Here is a 13,235-nt window from a genome sequence, read left to right on the forward strand (position 1 = left end):
GAAATTGCAAAAAGACAAAAAAAAAAAAAAAAAAAGGAAAGAAAGAAAGAAAGAAAAAAAACACTATGTTGAGTGAAAGAAGGCAGTCACAAAAGACCACCACCTAGGGCTGAGGGGGCAATGCTGCCACCCCAGTGGGCCTGGAAGGTGGGGCGTTTGGCCAAGGATGATCATTCTCCAGCCTTCAGATCTAATGGAATTTGCCTAGCTAGGTCTGAGACAAGCTTAGGACCTGTCGCCCCTTTCTTCTTTCATATTTATCCCTTTTGAAACTGAGAGGACTATCCTATGCTTGTCCCACCATTGTATTTTGGAAGCACACAACTTGTCTGGTTCACGGACAGTGGGGAACTTTGTCTCAGGAGGTATCATACTTCAAATCTCACCCATATTGGATTAAGATGATATTTATTTATTTGGCCATGCCTGCGACATGCAGAGGTTCTTGGGCCAGGGTTGAACCTGTGTCATTGCAGCAACCCGAACCAATGCAGTGACAACACCAGATCCTTAACTCACTGAATCCCACAGCAGCTCCTGGATTGCAATGATATTAATTCATCTGCTTTTTGGCCACACCTGCAGCATGTGTAAGTTCCTGGGCCAGGGATTGAATCCACCGCTGCAGTTACCAACACCAGATCCTTCATCTGCTGTGCTACAAGAAAACTCTCAATTTAGATGATATTTAAATTAGACTTTGGACTTTAGAGTTGGTGCTGCAATGAGTTAAGACTCTGTGGGCTGTCAGGATGGGATGAATGCATTTTGCATGGGAGAAGGATGTGGATTTGGGAGGCAGGCCAGAAGGTGGGGTGTTATGAATGGAACTGTGTCCCCTCAAAAGTCATCTGTAGAAATCCTAGTCCTCAATATGACTGTTTTTGGAGATAGGGCCTATAAAGAGGTAATTAAGGTCATAAGAGTAGGGCCCCCATCCTACAGGACCGGTGTCTTTATAAGAAAAGGAAGAGACACCTGGGATGTGTATGCAAAGAGCAAAGGCCGTGTGAGGATACAGTGCAAAGGCAGCTGTCTGCAAGCCAAGGAGAGAGAGGCCTCAGGAGAAAACAATCCTGCCAGGACCTGATCTTGGACTTCCAACCGCCAGAACTGTGAGAGAATACATTTCTGTTGTTTAAGCCACGCGGTTGTGGTGCTACAAACATACAGTGCTTCATTTGTTTTTCGTTTGGTTGAATAACATTACATGTTATGGATGGACTACTTTTTGTTTATCTGTACAGCAGGTGATAGACCTGGGACTGTTTCCACTTTTTTGGCGATTGAATAATGCTGTTATGAACATACGTATGCAAGTTTTTGTGTAGATGCAAGTTGTTGGTTCTCTTGGATGTATACCTAGGAGTGGAATTGCTGGGTCATATGGCAACTCCATGTTTAACCATTCAAGGAATAGCCAGACTGTCGTCCCCAGCTGTACCTTCAGAACGGCTTCGTTCTAGTTCAGGGATCACTTCTCCCTACCCCAACTCCCAGCCAGATGGAAAACCCCTCCTTGTGTGCCAGACCCTGGCTGTCCCCTTATAGGTCTACATATAGTGTAACTCAGGCAGGATTTTCCTGTGCTCATCTCCTACCAACTGTGGTTCCTTGAGGTCAGGAGTCAAAGGCCAGGGTCAGGAGTCAAAGGGCAGAGTCAGAAGACAGATCTGATACACTCTGGTGTCCCCAAGCCCCAGCACCCACTGCGGTAACGCCTGACTGACAAGCCTTGAGCTGAGCTCTCCAGGGGCTGACTAGGTTTTCATTAATCCCTGAAACAAGAGAACAAACTCCCTGGCACACGATACGTCTTTCAAACACAGGGCTGGATGGAAGAGGAAAAGGAGCCTGGTGCTGCAAACACTGGACCCCTTGGCTCCAAAACCTCAGAAGACCCCAGAGTTGCAAAAATGCACCTGTGCACCAGGACCCCAGCCCACTTCCTGCTCCTTCACTTTTCATCTTCTTTACTGAATAATCAACGAAAATTAAAACGAGGACATGCGTTCCAAGGAAATTTAGATTGATCTAAATGGTGTGTCTCCATGGAGGTCTTTTTTTCTTCTATAAATCTTCTATTGATCCTTTTATGTTTTAGAGGGCTGGGGTCACAGGTGGCTGGTGTGGGGTGGGGCCCTGGGATGTGGGGAGTGGAGCTGCTCCCACCCTACTGAGCACTGACCTGGATCTCCCGGGCATGGTAGAGGACAACCAGGCCCAGCAGGATGACCGTGGAGAGGCTGATGAGGCATTTGAGTGCAAATGAGTACAGCGACTCCTGGGCAAAGAGAGAGCATAGGGCAGAAGAGATGCTGTGGGGGCAGGTAGTTCTCCTGACTCCCCACCTGGTTGCTTCGCTCAGGAAGTGATGCTCCTATCCTTACTCCTTAGGCCCAGGCTGACAGCAAGGTGGGCTGAGCACTTCAGTTTATAAGGCCTGGCCTCACATGGGTACAGCACTTTACTGTTTATAAAACCTGGCCTCATGTAGACATAGTGCTTCACGGTTTACAGGCTGACACGGCTCTGATCTCTCTCCATCCTCACATCCACTTGGGAACGGATAACCAGGCTCAGAACTTGGCCCTGACCACTCTGGAAAGGGGGAGTGCTCTTCCTGCTCCTCTGCACAGCCCCCGCCCCCGCCCCCCGGACCCTGATCTGGGAGGCAGCCCCCTCCCCACCTTCAGCCAAGGTGCAGCCCCGTGGTGCAGGGCAGAGAGAACAAGGTGGAGCCTTCTGCCCTCAGCTGCAGGGGTCCCTGCTGCCCCCAGGGGATGGACACAGCAGGAAGCTCAGGGCCCTCAGCTTCCCACCTCTGGGGTCTCCTCGGCATCCCCCACCCATTGCTACTAGGGCTGATGTGGCCCCTGAGCCCATGCCCACGGGTCCTCGGGGAGGCCAGGCAAGCCCCGCAGGGCTTCCCTGGGGTTCCAGGGGGAAGGGCCATGCCTACCTTGGTGTAGACTCCCCAGGACAGCTCAGTCTCCGTCACCATGACAACAATGCCGAACATGCCAAAGATGAGGGCGTAGTCACTGAGGCGCTTCCGCTTCTCAAAGAGTGCCCGCCGGTGGCCCAGGCGGTGGCCGACGCTGGGGGGCTTCCCTGAGCCCCCCTGCTGGCCTGCCTCATCTTCTTCCTCATCTTCTTCCTCTTCCTGGTCCTGGGGCTGCCCCCGGGGGCTGCTGGGCGAGGGCTGGGCTGGCTCATTCTTGGCCACCACCACCTGGATGCCTGGGCCATTCGGAGGCTGCGGGGGGTGGCCAGCCTCGGGGTCTGGAGGGTCTCTTGCCAAGGCACCCAGCCCGCCACCCAGCGGCCGTCCCCCACAGCCATTGTGTCTGTGGCTGTTCATGACTATGTGGGTGCTGGGGTTGGGCTTGCTGCTGGCCGCCCGGGGCCTGGCATGGCTCAGTGACTGAACTCCCGCACTGACCTGCAGGGCATGGGGGACACAGTCACGTCAGGGACTTGCCAGCCAACCAGAGGGCTAGGGATCACCCACCCGCAGAACATTCTGAAGCTGGAGAGGCCATGAACCCATTGCAGTTGACATATAGATTGGCCACTCCAGAAACCTTCAAGTCAGCCTACATCCTTCCCCTGCTCAAAACCTTCCTGTGGCTCTCTGGTGCCACTGCATTAAAACTCAATTCCTCACCGTGGCCAGGAGGCCTCTGTGGTCTAGCTCCCACCCACCTTATCCTTCCTACTTTCCCCAGAGTCATTCCCTTCCAGCCACTCTGGCCTCCTCACTACCAGATCCCAATAAGCTTGGTCCTAGCTCAGAGTTCCCCTGTGGCACAGTGGGTTAAGGACCTGGCATTGTCACCACAGCACCTCAGGTCGCTGCCGTGGCGTGAGTTCAGTGCCTAGCACAGAAACTTTCAAATGCTGCAGGCACAGCCAAGAAAAGGAAAAAGAAAAAAGCCTGGTCCTGCCTCAGGGTCTCTGCACCTGCTGTGCCCTCTGCCTGGAACACCCTCCTACCAGACCTTTGCCCACTGACTTTCTGTATCTCTAAGTACCTAGAACAATGCCTAGCATACAGGGGACACTCAGTAAACACTTCTGAATGCTTCAAGATGGAATCTGCTCCCTGTTGGCCTGGGAGGACTAAAGCCCATGTAAGTGAGCAGCCAGGAGGAGGTGGTTCCAATCCAGGCTTGTCTCCTTCTGACCTTCAGGCTCTTGGACAAGTTAACCTCATTCTAGTGAGTCTCCAGTTCCTCCCGTAGAGTTGCTAAAAGGCCTGAACACACTTATGCAGTCACAGGGTATGGCCTGGGGAGCAGGGAGGGCGCTTAGGGACTGTGGCTGTGGCTATGGCTATGAGACCCTCGGCTCTCTTCTGCTTGGATGGAGGGAGGCCTGTGATCTCCAAAAAGATCCCAGAACCAAAGCAGAGATCCAGAATTGAACCCTTAAGATCCCAGAATGGATGCTACAGGGCCTTGGGAGACATGCTTGGCTCAGTCATAGGATCTCCGGCCAGACTCAGTTTCGCTACCAAGGAGCAGACTGGCTGATTGGCCCCAACATCCTCGAATTCTGCTCCTGCACAGGGCCGTGTCCCATGGCGTCACATGCAAGAGCAAGGACCTTGAAAACCATGACATGCACATGATGAAGCTGCCTGGAGTCTGATCTCCTGGGTGTTCATTTGCCAGACCCGACCTTCCCCCAACCCAGCCCACAATCTCACCCCCCACCTTGCATGGAGCCCCGGCTGCTGCCCCAGCCCATGCGTACCAAACATGGACTGAACCTCAGGCTCTGTCTTTCACCCAGATTTTCTCCTTAATCCTCATAATACCCCCAAGAGGGGGGGTTCCTGGGATTTGGCCTACTGTACAGATGGGAAAACTGAGTCACCAGGCAGTGAAGGGACCATCTCCTTACAAGGCAGATTCTGGACCAGGCTGCCTGTGGGAGTCTCCTGACAAGCCAGGCAGGATGTGGGCCTAGTGTTGTCCCCTTTGTACAGGCCAACCCAGCATGTGCTGGGGACCCAGGAGAGGAGGCTACATGCACAGACAGGACCCCTCTCTGGCCTTGAAGCCATGCTCTGGTGGGTGACAGACTCAGAAAGTATCACATCAGGACATGCCACGATGAACCATGTTGCCAGACAGGACACAAGTGACCTTGGCCAGGGCACCACCACATGCATTGCAAGACCACCTGTGCTCCTGTTCAGTGCCCCCCAGACAGTATCTGTCCCACTCACTACATGTCCCCAGATGAGGGTACCAGCACACAGTAGGACCACAAGAAACAGGAGTCTATAACATGTCCCACTCCCATCCATCACACCAGCCAGGTCATAGCCACCTGTGACCTGACACTTCATAGTTTATGAGTTGGCCTCAAGGGGGCCCAGTCCATCACATTTTATATGGGCTGGTCTCCTGCAGACCCAGCACTTCACAGTTTATAAGGCCGACCTTGGCCCTGATCTTTTTTCATCCTCACATTCAGGTGCCACACTCCTCCTGAGCTAGAGCCCCCGGCCTGCCACCTGAAGGGCCATCGGCTGCAAGGCGGGGCTAAGAGCTTGCCACCAGGACACCCACAGCGGCCCCAGTCCCTGCCCTTGCCCAAGAGACAAGGAAACCACAAGCAGCCCTCCCACTTTCCCTCCTACAGGTACGCAAGGTCCCAGCCCAGGGCTTAGGGAGCACAGGCAGGAGAGGCGGTGGCCTGGCAGACAGGACTGGGAGCGGGTGGGGGTGCTGCAAACGACCTTCCGAAATGCACCGATGAAGATGCAATTTGGGGATGTGACTCAGCCGCCTAACACACAGGCCAAATATGGCCGCGTGTCCGCCATGCTCCTCCTTGCCTGGCAGCTGCGTCCTAGGGTGCCCTAGGCAGGGAGGGGGTGGGGGGACATGCAGACAGGCAGCAGGTGGCTTTCAGGAGGGCGGAGGCATGGAAGGCCTTCCTGGTGCCCAACATGTTAATATGTACCTAGTGCATATTGCGGGCCAAGACCTTCCTTGATCAGATTTATCGCATTTAATCCCTACTGCCACTCAGCCAGGCAAGTGGCATTCTTTCTCCCATTTTACAGATGGGAGACAAGCTCAGAGAGGTTCCGTATGCTGCCCAAAGCCACACAGCCAGAAAGGGCAGAGACTAACTTAGTGCAGCCTGGGGGTGCTGGGTGGCAAGATCTGCCTGGGTCCCTCTTGATGAGTGGCCATTTGGAAAGGGAGCCGGCCTGACCCTGCTCTTAAGGGACCACAGAGCTCAACACACAGGCATGGTGAGGGTCTGACCCCGGTCACCACCTCATAGGAAGTGGAAAGACAGAGTGGCCTGCCTGAGATCCCACAGGAGAAGGGGGCAGCCCATTTCTAAAGACTGGGCAGGACCAGAGAGGACCCTGGGGACAAGAGACACCCATCTCCCTTCCGCTCCCTCACTGCAACCTGGGCCTAAAACTGGAGTCCCTGGGACCCTCAGAAATTCCCAGGGGTCCCTATGAAACCCCAGCCAAGATTTAGATGTCATGAAAGGGTGTATTTTTCTAGATGAAGGCTCTGGGCTCTCCAAGGAGTTCCCCTAAAAAATAAGAAACACCCTGCAAGCTGCATTTGGTTTTGAGGACCCCTGGAATTGCCAAAATTATCTCACATGTCTGGGGCACATGACCTTTGTTCCCTGAATGCTGGGGTGAGGGGATGAGCAGAACCCCACCTTCTGCACCCTCCCAAGACATACTGTGGGACACGTGTGGGGCAAGCAGGGCTGGGGGTACCCAGGAGGGCTTTTGAAGAGCAGAGAAAGGTGTGCAGGCAGCAGGGAGCAAGGAGGTTGGCCCCTCCAAACTCTCCCATCCAATAGGAAGAGAAAAAAAATAGCCAAAGGCCTTATAAAAGAGTAAGTTCTTTTACAAATGATGGGCTGATTGCAGAGGAACCTTTGGGCATCCCAGTTAGGATGAAGTCACTGTCACTTCCTCAGCTGCCTGTTTGGTAAAGGGGCATCTCAGTGAGGACCCAGCAGGGCTGGTGGTCAGAATTGAGTGAGAGCACATGTGGAAAATGCTTAGCATGGAACCGTGGGTATGCCAGTTGTGGTGCCACTGCCCAGTGTCATGATCTGTTCTTCACAGGTAGTCCAGAAGGTGTCCCCTGCTCATCAGTTTCCAAGGCAGAGCCTCCTTGGGGCAAAACGTCCACCCTGCTGCTCCCAGGAACCATAGCCAGAGCAGCACATGGCAGAACCTTCCAGGATGTGTGGGTGAGTTGTGGGTTGTGTGTCCCTGTGGAGGGTGGGGAAGGACCCTCAAGACACTCCCCCAACCAGCACCCCTGGGGCCCTATCCCTGCAGGGCAGACAGGATTCATTCACCCTCCCATCCCATGGGCTGCCTGAGAGTGGGCGCAGTAAGTCCCTGGCTGACTGCTCCATCCCCTAAGCATTCCCTCCATCACCACCCAACAGGAACCTGGCAGCAGTCAGCACGGTGCACTTAGCTTGCCCTAGCCTGCTCTCCCCATGGCTGCCTCCACGGGTGCCCTCCACTCTGATCCAACTCCCCAGCCTCCAACATTCACGTTTGCAGCCCCACCCTCCAGGACAGCTGGAGCAGTGCGCTGTGGTGGGTACAGAACCTCTGTCTAGGGAGAACCCCAGAACCTGGCTTTCCGATCCCTGCCACGCTGTCCCTAAATGCTGGATACAGGGACCAGTGGTGAGGGATCTCCTTCCTCCCATTCTCCAGTCAGTCCTGGGCCACTGCCTCCTCCCCAAGAGCTTCCCCACGGTATCTATGGAGTTTGGAGACTCACTGCTCTGCCCCCTGCCAAAGTGAACCCAGTACCTTCCCCCTCCAGGATCAGGGTCCATGAATCTTTACCCACTCGAGCAATGCATATATACACATTGCCCCCATTCCCGTGTCCCTTGGGTTGCGAACCCCACGGAAACCCTCCCCCTCCCTCCTGGTCCCTGCCCCAAGCCGCATCTCACTCCGGGACATGCATCCCTTCCTGGGTGCCCCTGCCCATCATGCTCCGTACCTGCGAGACTCGGCTTGGACGGGCGGACAAGGCTGCAGGGAAGAGGGTCCCGCGCGGCCGCAGACCCCCAGTCGGGGGCCGCGGCCGGGGTCGCGGGCGGGGCGGACAGCAGCGGGCGGGCACTGGGCCCCGGGGCGGTGGGGCCGGGGGCGGCGGCAGCTGGCGCATCCCCCGCCGCCCTATCCACGGGCCCGGCAGGGGGGCGAGCGCCCGCCCGGGATGGGAGAGGAGGGGGCGGTGCGACGCCGGCGGCGCAGCCGATTGGCCAAGCACGGGTTGGCCCCGCCCCCGGCGACCCCGCAAGCCCCGCCTCCATTTAAAGATCCCTCATTCCCAGCCCCTTCGCCCCCCAACGCGAGGCTGGTCCTCAAACTCGCCCAGCTGCCCCGCGCGAGGGAGAGGACTTTAGCGAAGTGACAACATTTGGGAACTCCTAACCACCCCTTTTCCAAAATCAGGTCCCCAAACTCTAGCCATCTCTCACCCTCTGCGCACCTGGGGGCCGATCACATCACGCACTTGCTGAGAGGACAACTTTGCAAAGTGACTGGTTTCTTTCTTTGTGAAATGACCTCATCGACCGTCTGCTCCGTGTGGGGGAAGCTTTGGGGAGGGGAAATAGGATGTTGGCAAGTGGAGAGCGCCTAAGAACTGCAAGTAGGGGCTTCTGCGGTGCAGGGGGTGCATGGGATAAAAGCCGTTTGGGGAAGCAGAGAGCCCACTCAGAGTTAGCCTCCTCCCTCAGTCCTTTTCTCCCAAACCAATGCCAGGGTGGGATGACAGCAGGACCCCCCTTTGGGGGGATCCCCTAAGTGGTGTCCCTTGAATGTTAGTGGCAGCTCAGAGAAGCCTTGGGGACTGGAAAGTGGGGAGCACTTACCTCCTCCTTTCCTGGACAGTCAATACCTCAGCATCATCCTGTCCCCACACTGTCATCCTGTCACTAAGGTGATTGAGTCTGGCAGTCACTACTTCAGCCTCGTTCTGTCCCCACACTGTCATGCTATCACTAAGGTGACTGAGTCTGGCTCTGTCCTCCCCAGCCTGGGGGCTCATGGGGGCAGAAGCTCCTTCAATCTCTCTCCCAGCACCACCCCCCCCATCTGTTTTCTTCCTGGCCCTGAGATTTAGACCAGGTCAGGAACATCCAATTGCTCATCACTGCCTGAGGGCAGCTGAACTGTTTTGTTTCTTCTGTGGTGCCCAGAAAATAGCCAGGCTGAATGAATGAATGAGTGGACAGCTGTTTGGGTAGGGGGTGGGCCCACAGACCAGTGATGGTAGTGAGGCTGAGCAGAGCCAGGTGATGGCTGTTTTCTCCTCTCAAGAGCCTGTTCTTTATTCCAGCCTGTTGGGAATACCCTGAGGATGGCCTCGCCGTGGTGAGTGTGCAGGTCTGTGATAGTTGGGAAGCGGAGGCCTGGGGACCACCCATGCTCTGCTGTGTCCACAGGGGCTCTGGGAACGGGGCAGTGGGGACCCTAAAAAGATGCATTCTCAACCATACTCCATCTCTCCTGCATTCCCCCATCCACTCACCAGCCTCCCACCACCCCAGGCCTCCCCAGTCTCCTCTCAGCTCTTCCCACCTCCAGGCCTTTGCAAATGCTGTTCCCTTGCCTGAGCCATGGGGGGGAGGGGTGGTGGTGGCAGGAGGGGCACTCTTTCTAAAGCACAGCAGGAATGGAGCCACCCACACCTCCCTGGGGATCCAGCATACATCCCTACATTGCATTCAATGCCCTGGCCCCTGACAGCCTGAGCCTGGTCCCAGATAGGTCCTTGCCCCACAAGAAGCCTTCTTACCTTGCCTACAGACTGACCTTGGCCTGCACAGATTGCTATGGATCCCTGCAGCAATAGATGCTTTCTGAATTCAAGTCCAACATGGAAATGTCCAGAAATTCACAATAGCATCGGCCACAGCCCACAGAGGCCTCTCCAGTTGTCCCACAGAGGCCCCCCAGGCTCTGCAACCACCTTCTCTCTATGGAAAGTTCTCTCTTTCCCCTTTGGGCTCATCTGCATTGAGGTGTCAGAAACCTCCTTCAAAGTGCCGTTTTAGGATAGTCAATCTGGTGACCGATCACCTGTCCAAGTTGGCCCTGCTTTCTGCTTGAACCTTACCCCTCTGAGACAAGGCTGGCAGTGGTGAACAGGGGTCAGGGTGGATGAAGGTAGGGCCTGGGCAAGGCATACCTCAGTCCCCATTTCAGCCAGAACCTCTCATAAGCCCACAGACGGCTGGAAGGGACCCGAGGAGCATGCAAATGAACTTCAACTGGGACGTCCTCAGGACTCACATCCCAGGAAAAGGACTACAGAGGTGTCCAGGGAGTGGAGGCTAAATACAAAGCCCTTCCTCCAGGGGCCTGAGGGCTGAGCCACAAGTTCACCATGGGTCTGTGGCGGGAGTCCTGGGAGAAGCTCACAGGAACTAAAGGACCAAGAGGCAGTGACGTGAGCTGGGGAAGACTGTTCACCTCCCCCCTCACCCTCAAGCCATGCAGCCACATAAATCAGCCCCATCTTGGGTCTAATTGATAACTATGTGGAAGGAGTTGGAACCCTAAATATCCTGAGTGTGGGATGGCATTCATTCATTCTCCTTTATTCTTTTTCTTTTTTCTTTTCTTTTCTTCTTTTTCTTTTTTAGCCACCCTGCAGCATATGGAGTTCCCAGGCTAGGGATCAGATTCAAGTTGCAGTTGCAACCTACACTGCAGCTGCGGCAATGCTGGATTCTCAATCCGTTGTGCCAGGCAGGGGATGGAACCTGAGTCCCAGGGCTCCAGAGACACCACTGATCCCCTTGAGCCACAGCAGGAACTCCCACCCATTCATTTTCACTTATTCATTCATTCACATTCTGTTGTCCGCTTCCTGGTGTGAATCCTGAGGGCAACCCAGCTGAAGTTCAAGCTCCTTCTCTAAGTCTGGGGCTGAGGATGCAGAGTCTGAGGCAGAGACAAACCTGCTTTTCTTAAAGCCGACCTTCTAGAGGAGGGGAACAACCCTCTCACATATAGGACTGGTAAGGGCTCCACACAAAAGCAATGGAAAAAGGTCAAATGATGTCAAGAAAAATAGGAATGGGCATTCCCATTGTGGCGCAGCAGAAACGAATCTGACTGGGAACCATGGGTTGCAGGTTCAATCCCTGGCCTCGTTCAGTGGGTTAAGGATCCGGCATTGCAGTGAGCTGTGGTGTAGGTCAGACACAGCTCGGATCCCAAGTTGCTGTGGCTGTGGTGTAGGCCAGCAGCTGCAGCTCTGATTCGACCTCTAGCATGGGAACTTCCATATGCCACAGGTGCGGCCCTAAAAAGAAAAAAAAAAAAACAAAGGAATGGAAATGGGGGAGACTTTAATGAGGGTGGTCAGAGGAGGCCTCTCAGAAGGAACATTTGAAAGGGGCTGAGGGGCCAGCCCTGGAAGAGCTGGAGAAGGGTGCTCCTGGTAGAGGGCACCACAAGGGCAAAGGCGCTAAGGTGGAATGGAGGAGGGTGTGTTGAAGGAAGAGGAGGGAGACCAGTGTCCAGAGTGAAGGAGTAAATGGTGTGGGATGAGTCACAGAGGCAGGCAGCGGTCCCAAGGTAGGGCGTGGGGTGACTCTGAGCAGAGTGGAGGTTGTGGAGGGTTAAGCTTTCTAGTGTCCTATGAATTTGTTGGGGCAGGAAGGGGACAGGAAGGTCCAGGAGAGCTGGGGCAGGTGTCCCAAAGGGCTTGTTCCTGGGCTCTCCAGGATTCTGGGACCTGGAGAAACTCCATTGATTCTATCAACATTTATTCGACACTTTCTGTATGCAGAGCTTGCATACTGGATTGGGGTGGGCTCTTATCCAATGATGTGTTCCTTTTTTTTTTTTCTTTAGGACCACACATGGAAGTTCCCAGGCTAGGGGTCGAATCAGAGCTGCAGCTGCAACGCTGGATCCTTAACCCACTGAGTGAGGCCAGGGATCAAACCGCATCCTTGCAGATACTATGTCAGGTTCTTAACCCACTGAGCCACAACGGGAACTCCTCCAATGATGTGTTCTTATATGAAGACCACTTTGTGAAGACACAGACAGACACACAGGGCAGGAGACCACATGAAGACAGAAGCAGAGACTGGAGTGATGCAGCCACAGGCCAAAGATTATCTGGAGCCACCAGAAGCTGGAAGAGACCTCTCCCAGAGCCTCCAAAGGGAATATAGCCCTGCTGACACCTGGATTTAGGACTGCTGGCTTCTGACACATGAGTGAATACATTTCTGTTGTTTGAAGTCACCCAGGTTGTGGTCATTTGTTATGGCAGCCCCTGGAAATTATACAGCAGTCATGGACAAGGGACCATCTCTCTCTGAGCCTCAGTGTTCTAGGCAGGGCATGAGGGCTGTCCAAGGGCAGTGCAAGGGCCTAAGGAGCTAATCCCCATGAACTGTGCCAGGCATACTATGAGTGCTCACCAGATGCTCCTAGTTGCTACTGGCTTGATCATGACCTGGACCATTTCAAAAGCGCCTTCCTGGCTTCTCGGGCTCCAGTCCAGTCTCTGCCAGGCCCCCCACAGAAATCTTTCCTTGCTAAAATATGATCATGTTATTCCTAATTTCAAGTGGCTCCCCATGGCCCTCACAGCATCTGCACAATTAGAACCTGGGCATGGCTCCAGCTGGCCATGGGAAAACCCCTACTCACCCTTCCGGACCTAGCGCAAAGAATGAGAACACCTCCTCCAGGATGCCTTCCTAGATTCCCCCAGGCACAACAAATCCCTCCTTCTTTCCCCATGGTCTCTCAACATCAGGCTGGCCACAAACAGTTCATTCTCCATGCCCACCTCAGTCCCAGAATCTGCCCGCTTTTCCCCATTCTTGAGGCCTCACCCTGGTCTCACTCAGCCCAGCTGACTACTAAGATGCCTCCTTGGCCTTCCCTCCGCCCTTCTGTCACTTCTGCTCCTGCCCCTATAATCCCTGCTCTCCACTGCAGCCACAGGGCTTTTGAACATCAGAAATCAGATAATGTCTCTCTCCTGTTCACACACCCTCCAGGCTCCCTATTGTTCTGCAGTTCACTCCTTCATCTCAGCTCCTGCCTGCAGACCTCCCTGCCTTTGCTCCCTACCTAGCATTGTTTGTGCCTCAGGATCTTTGCACATTCTGTTCCCTCTGTCTGATATACTGTTCTCCCAGCTCTCGCC

The 13,235-nt window shown here is 54.7% G+C and overlaps 1 protein-coding gene across 7 annotated transcripts in view; it reads right to left on the reverse strand.

Moving 5' to 3' along the window:
- The window catches only part of KCNN1 (potassium calcium-activated channel subfamily N member 1), a 34,806-nt gene that overhangs the window by 18,353 nt on the left and 3,218 nt on the right, over positions 1-13,235 (reverse strand). For 6 of the 7 annotated variants that reach the window (XM_005654900.3, XM_003123502.4, XM_005654902.3 and 3 more), the window contains exons 1-3: positions 8,043-8,236; positions 2,963-3,445; positions 2,189-2,284 (exon numbers count right to left, since the gene is read on the reverse strand). In XM_005654900.3, the coding sequence (XP_005654957.1) occupies positions 2,189-2,284; positions 2,963-3,445; positions 8,043-8,210 (747 nt within the window). In that variant the 5' untranslated portion in view covers positions 8,211-8,236. Of the gene's footprint in view, positions 1-2,188; positions 2,285-2,962; positions 3,446-8,042; positions 8,237-13,235 lie in introns of those variants that run through there. The other variant, XM_005654901.3, reaches the window with a different exon arrangement.

Source organism: Sus scrofa, chromosome 2, assembly GCF_000003025.6.
Source record: "Sus scrofa isolate TJ Tabasco breed Duroc chromosome 2, Sscrofa11.1, whole genome shotgun sequence".
Taxonomy (NCBI): Eukaryota; Metazoa; Chordata; class Mammalia; order Artiodactyla; family Suidae; genus Sus; species Sus scrofa.